General features: G+C 36.9%; 1 protein-coding gene across 1 annotated transcript; it reads right to left on the bottom strand.

Moving 5' to 3' along the window:
• Positions 1-4,424: 4,424 nt before the first annotated feature.
• Positions 4,425-5,360, bottom strand: LOC101619158 (olfactory receptor 14C36-like). The gene has a single exon (XM_004686590.1). The coding sequence runs from the start codon at positions 5,358-5,360 to the stop codon at positions 4,425-4,427; it is 936 nt and encodes a 311-aa protein (XP_004686647.1).
• Between the last annotated feature and the right edge of the window lie 1,205 nt (positions 5,361-6,565).

The following is a 6,565-nucleotide window of genomic DNA, read 5'->3' as shown; positions in this document are numbered from 1 at the left end:
TCTTTTTGAATCAGTGTTTTTGTGTCTTTTGGGTAGATACCCAGGAGTGGGATTGTTGGGTCATATGAAAGCTCCATGTTTAGCAGTTTGAGGAACCTCCAAACATTTTTCCATAGTGGTTGTATTAGTTAGCATTCCCACCAACAGTGCAGCAGAGTTCTTTTTTCTCCACTTCCTCGCCAACATTTGTTGGTGCTAGTTGTTTGAAGATGTGCCATTCTCACTGGGGTGAGGTGGTTTTAATTTGCATCTCCCTTATCAAAGTGATGTTGAACGTTTTTTCATATGCTTGCTGGCCATCTGCATTTCTTCTTTGGAGTAGTGTCTTTTTTGTACTTCTGCTCATTTTTTATGGGGTTGTTTATTTTTGCTTAGTTTCATCAGTTCTTTGTATATCTTTGTGATCAGTATTTATCACTAGTTTTTCCCAATGAGTAGGATTTTATTTTTTTGTCTTTTGTAATGTCTGTTTTACTGTACAGAAGATCAGAAGGTCTTTAACTTGATGTAGCTCCATCTATTTATCCTTGCCTTCACTATCTTTGCATTGGGTGCAATATCTTTTAAGATGCAGCTGTAATGTATGTCGTGTAGTGTTTAGCCCATCTTTGCTTCCAGGTATTTTATGGTTTCCGTTCTTATGTCTAGGTCTTGTAAGATTGTTCGCCATCCTTTTATTTTTAATCTGTTTTTTATCTTTTGTAGTTAGACGTGTTTCCTGTAGGCAGCAGAACATTGGATTCTGTATTTTAATCCATCCTGCAACTCTGTGTCTTTTTATTGATGAGTTTAAGCCATTTACATTTAAACATACTATTGATATACTGATACCTACATTTGTCATTTTGGTCCTTTAGTATTTTTATTCCTTGTTTGAACTGTTCTTGTTCATTCTTCTGTTGGATTTGGCTTGAGGGCTTCTTGCAGTGATTTTTAGAGTGGAGGTTTAGTCATGACAAAATTGGGGAGTTTCTGTTTGTCTGAAAATGTCCTTATTCTTTCTTTGTAGAGGAAAGAGAGCTTTGCAGGGTTGAGTATTCTTGGTTAGCCTTTTATGCACTGGAATTTGTTGAGTATGTCTCTCCACTCTCTTCTTGCACATAGTGTTTCTTCAGAGAAGTATGATGTTAGCCTGATCAGTTCCTGTTTATAGGTTATTTGTTTCTTCCCTCTTGTCATTCTCATTAGTCTTTACTTGTCTTGTGTTCTTGGTTTTTACTATCATGTGTCTTGCTGTATTTGTCCTATCATCATTGTAGTTTGGTGTTCTTCGTGTTTCTTGGATGTCTACTTCCATCTCCTTCATATTAGGGAAGATCTCTTCTATTATCTCTGTGAGTGTTTTCTCTATTCCTTGGCCTTTCTCTTCACCTTCTGGGGAATCTATAACTCTGATATTTCCTTTCCTAATGGTGTCAGATAGCTCTTGAAGTGTTTCTTCATTCCTTTTCCTTTTTGCTTCTCTCTTTTTCTGTTATAATTCTCTTTATTTCTGAGACCTCGAGGGTGCTGATTTGTTTTTCCATCTCATCTATTCTGTTTTCATTACTTTCCCTAGCATTCTTTATCTCCTCTGGTGACCTTTTAATTGCCTGCATTTCTTATATTTCCTTTTTTAATGTCTCATTTTCTTTCTTCAGTTCACTGATTGTCTCATATCTTTTTTTTTTTTCATTTCTTTCATTTCTTTCATTCATTTCCTTGTTTGAATTCTTCAATTTCTTGCTGGTTTGCCTCATATCATTCTTTTTTTCCTTCTCATTTTCTTTTTGTTTGTTTATCATGATGATTCTGAATTCTCTATGTGGTAGGCCGAGCATTTCTTCTATTTCTTTGGTGCTTTCTGGTGACTCATCTTTTGGCGGCGAATTTTCCCCCTGTGGACTTGTTTGGGTATTTTGTTTGTCTTCTTTTCTCTGTCATGTATTTTCTAATATTTTCTATTTGTGAGACACAGCGTTGCTATTTTTGACAAGCATTCTTTCTATCTTGATGTTCTTCCTGGGGTGGCTGAGGGAATTTCAGACACTTCAATTGTGGAGGATATTCTTAGTTGTGCTTTGTTTCAATATCTCTTGCTTTTGCAGCCCCACTGTGTGGAATTGTGTCTGTCATCTCAGCCCGTAACAGTCAGGGGTCTCTTGTGGTGTTCGGCTTCTTCCAGAAACACCTTGAGTCCTTGTCTCTGGAAGATTCCTGCTCTTTTTGTATCCTCTAATGTCCAGGGTTTCCTCCATGCTTAGATGTGCCAATGGGGGTTGGGGCACATTAGAAGTGTTGTAGTTCTCCTTACAGTTGGGCCTGTGATTGAGTTGGTCACTAGTTTTGTTTACTTTGTGAGCACTGTGAACCTTTCTGGCTCACAAGTCTCACAAGCCTCTGTGAGTTGAAATGTCTCTCCTTATCTTCAGGGTAGGCTGAAGGGAAACAAGCCTCCTTCTAAGGTACTTCTCAGTGCCTGGACACCAAGACACTCCGGGTCCTAGCATCTGGGTGCCTGGGTGATCCTGGATCTGAGCTTCAGCCTTTCCCTGCAGTTTGGATTCTATGTGCCTAGCTGCACTGTCTCTCCTTATCTCCAGGGCAGCCTGAGGGATTAAGGGAAACAAGTCTCCTTCTGGTGCCTGGGTGCTCCTGGATCGAATTAGAGTTCCCCATTGAACTCCCCAAATGCTGATTCTCCCTCAGTTATCTTCCTTCTAGTGAGTCCAGGGTGTTCTTATCTGGGCTGAAAGTCACAGTATGTATGTCCCCAGTCTGTTTTCAGTCCTATATTCCTGTGTGAGTTTGGACGTCGTGATTTTGGCATCTTCACTCTGCCGCCATCTTTCCAGAACCCCCTCTTTAATCTCTTTTTATCTGATCCACTTAAGTTAATCAGTGCTATGTTCCATGGGCATTATTCTGGACTCTCAGAACTCATTTTTTTTAATTTAAAAATGTATTTATTTAAAAGTAAACAACCCCATCAAAAAATGGGCAGAAGAGCTAAAAAGACACTTCTCCAAAGAAGAAATGCAGATGGCCAGCTAGCATATGAAAAAATGTTCAACGTCACTTGTAATAAGGGAGATGCAAATTAAAACCACAATGAGATACCACCTCACCCCAGTGAGAATGGCACATCTTCAAACAACTAGCAACAACAAATGTTGGCGAGTATGTGGAGGAAAAGGAACTCTCCTGCACTGCTGGTGGGAATGCAAACTAGTACAACTATAGAAAACTTTTTGGAGGTTCCTCAAACTGCTAAACATGGAGTTTCCCTATGACCCAGCAGTCCCACTCCTGGATGACTAGATTAAAAAGATGTGGTACATTACTCATCAACCAAAAAAAAAAAAAAAAAAAAAAAAAAAAAAAAAAAACCAAAACATAAGTCTTTTGCAGCAACATGGATGGAGCTGCATAAGATCATGCTTAGTAAAATAAGCCAGAAAGAAAAGGAAAAATACCGGATGGTTTCTCTCATAGCAGGAATATAATGGAATAGGCGAGAAAATAATGATAATGATGAACAGCTATATACCAGAGACATATTGTGGGGAGTATGTGGGGAATGGGATCAAAAACAGTGGATGGAGGGAAATGCACTGGATTATGGTGATGGCACATAGGTGATTTGGTAATGGGAAACCCTCGGGGATTGCAAGTGAGATGGAAAAATGTACAAAAGTATGTAAAAATACAATATTATAAAATTTTTTAAAATTATCTATTTATAAATACAAGAACCCAGAGGTGCCTGGGGGAGGGGAAGGGTGGTAGTGTTGAGAGAATTCACCAGAGACAAAGTAGGAACAGCAAAGGCAGATCAACAAAAATAAACTGCAAAGAGAAGCAGTGTGGGAGACAGGAGAAGTCAGCTGTGCCATGTGAGTCACCTCTAAGGCCAGGGATTGAACTTTGCTACAGTGGCTGAGGATACTTCTGTTCTTTAACCCCTTGTGTCATCAGGGAGGCTGCAGAACTCTATTTTAAATTGTGACTCACTGTTGTATAATCTTCCTTAACTTCCTAATCTTTTTATTTTTTATTATTATTAATTTTTGAAGACTTGTTGGCAACTTTCATTAGCTTTATAAACTCTTATACTGTAGCAAGCTGGAAAATATTTATAAGAAAGCCATAATCCAAAACCTCTATAGATGAAAGGGAGTGATCCATAAACCCTGAGCCTGCCACCCTCACCCACATAGTCAGTACCAAGTGCTCCCCTAAGGAGGTCAGAGTCATGAATGACATAGAAGCTTCACTCTTCTATCACCAGTTACAGAAAGGTAAATATAAAATCACACATATTATTTTACAACATTCACTAGCCAGGTCTTAAGAAAGTGACAACAGTGTAGGTTTACTAATATTGAAAACTCAGTGTTTAATATATAAGATTAAATTTTATTTAGTAAAACTGGGATGAATCTTTACCATTTCCTTGAAAAAACCTTTCTTAATAACACTTTCCTTACAGCTTCCTTTACTTGTTTGTTTCTAAGACTGTAGATGACAGGATTCAAAAGTGGAGGAACTATAGTATAAAGCACAGAAGGAATAATGTCCTCAATTGTTTCAGAGGTGGCAGAAGGCTTTAAGCATACATAAGATATAGAGCTGAGGAAAACAGAAACCACAAGCATATGAGGAATACAGGTAGAAAAGGCCTTTCCTCTCTCTCTTTTTGAAAACTTGAACACAGTAGAAAATATGCGACTATATGATACAGCAATGAAGATAAAACAGCCCCCACAAACCACAATTGCTGAGACAAGAATCAAAATCTCATTGCTAAAGGTGTCAGAGCATGATAGCAGTAGCAGAGAGGGGACATCACAGAAAAATTGATGGACCACATTAGACTGACAGAAGGACAGGCGGAATGTGTTGCCAGTGTGCACACCTGAATAGACCAGGCCACTGAACAAGGAGAGGACTGTCATCCGGACACAGAATTGGTGGCTCATGATAACTGGATAGTGTAGGGGCTGGCAGATGGCCACAAAGCGGTCATGGGCCATGATGGTGAGAAACATCATCTCCACAATGGCAAAGTAAATGACCAAGAATATTTGAGTTGCACACCCCATTACAGAAATAGCCCTGTAGTTGGTGAGAGAGGTGATACAGGCATTGGGGACAGTGACAGATATGTAGCAAATGTCCAACATGGACAAATTTCTGAGGAAGAAGTACATGGGTGTGTGAAGGTTCTTGTCCAGTGTGGTGGCAACAATGATGAGTAGATTCCCTAAAAGTGTGATCAAGTACATGAGTAGAAACAGCACGGAGTTCAGCAACCTTAGCTCCCATTCTTTACCAAAGCCTTCCAGAAGAAATTCAGTCACTATGGTGTAATTGGGCATTTTCCAAAAATACTGCTTGACTGGTAGGGCTAAAGGGATGAAAAAGAAGACATTAGGAATCATTAATAAAGTACACACTTCAAATTGACACCGTTGTTTTTTGTGGTTATAAAATGTGGACTAGTCCTTTGATTTGAATACTCCTGCTCATATATCACAGTGCTAAAGATGGGGTTCACAAAATTATTTTTCATGCTTATTGGTAGAAATGTTGCTGAGTTTCAAAATATCCAACCTAAAAAATGTAAAGCATCACAAACACTGTTTTGAAGTACATAATAAATGTAAGATTTTTGCAACAGAATAAAATTTCAAAGGCAAGTTTTTAAAGAATTGAAAAATGTATTTGTTCAAGATGTGAAATACAATGTAGGTGTAACTCAGTGATCTTCAAATTATGATGGGTAACATAAAGGGTCATTTCTCACTAGCTATACTTTTTTTTAAAAATAAGTGAAGAAACTGATCATGATTTTCCAAATATTTGTAGCACTCAACATTGTGATGAATTCCAAGTATAGCATCAGTAGATTTATATTGTGCATACTTACTTCAATTAGTATTTTTATACAAAGCTATGTATTTCATTAAAAATAATTACAGTAATGATTTAGAGGAAAGTTAAATTGAGTTTCCCTACAGCTAGTTAAAAAGTAAATGCTCTAACTATTTAAAATTTAATGGAGAAGACATTTATCTTATTACATGAAGAAATTTAATGAATTTTCATTATGATACATTTTATAAATATTTTCTCTATACTTCTGTACAACCTATAGTGATAGAGTTGCACTTTTATTTTATACTATAATGACTGGAGAAAAAATTTGATTTTTAACTTTAAGTATTGTGTCCATGCCTGCATTAATTTTCTTAATAATTATATTACTATTGAAATTTAGTTTAATTTGTACATTTCCTCACAATTTTATATGATAATAACCTGCAAGTGTTGCATATCAAGCATAACCTACTTGTTGTCCCTCTCTAATTCCTCCTAACAAATTATCTTCTCAGAACTCTATTTTTAAATTCCCTGTTGGTTAATTAACTCCTTTAGTTCTTTATTATTATGGTTGCCACATTAATCACATCATCATATCTATGAAGAACAATTCTCATTTATTTCATGTTTAATATATAGAAATACCTATGCAATAATAATATTAATTCACTATGTCCATACAAATTATTATTAAATGTAT

Source organism: Condylura cristata, unplaced genomic scaffold, assembly GCF_000260355.1.
Source record: "Condylura cristata isolate star-nosed mole 26May11 unplaced genomic scaffold, ConCri1.0 scaffold00021, whole genome shotgun sequence".
Taxonomy (NCBI): Eukaryota; Metazoa; Chordata; class Mammalia; order Eulipotyphla; family Talpidae; genus Condylura; species Condylura cristata.
The sequence above is the reverse complement of the archived record's forward strand: the minus strand, read 5'-3'. Positions and strand labels throughout refer to the sequence as shown.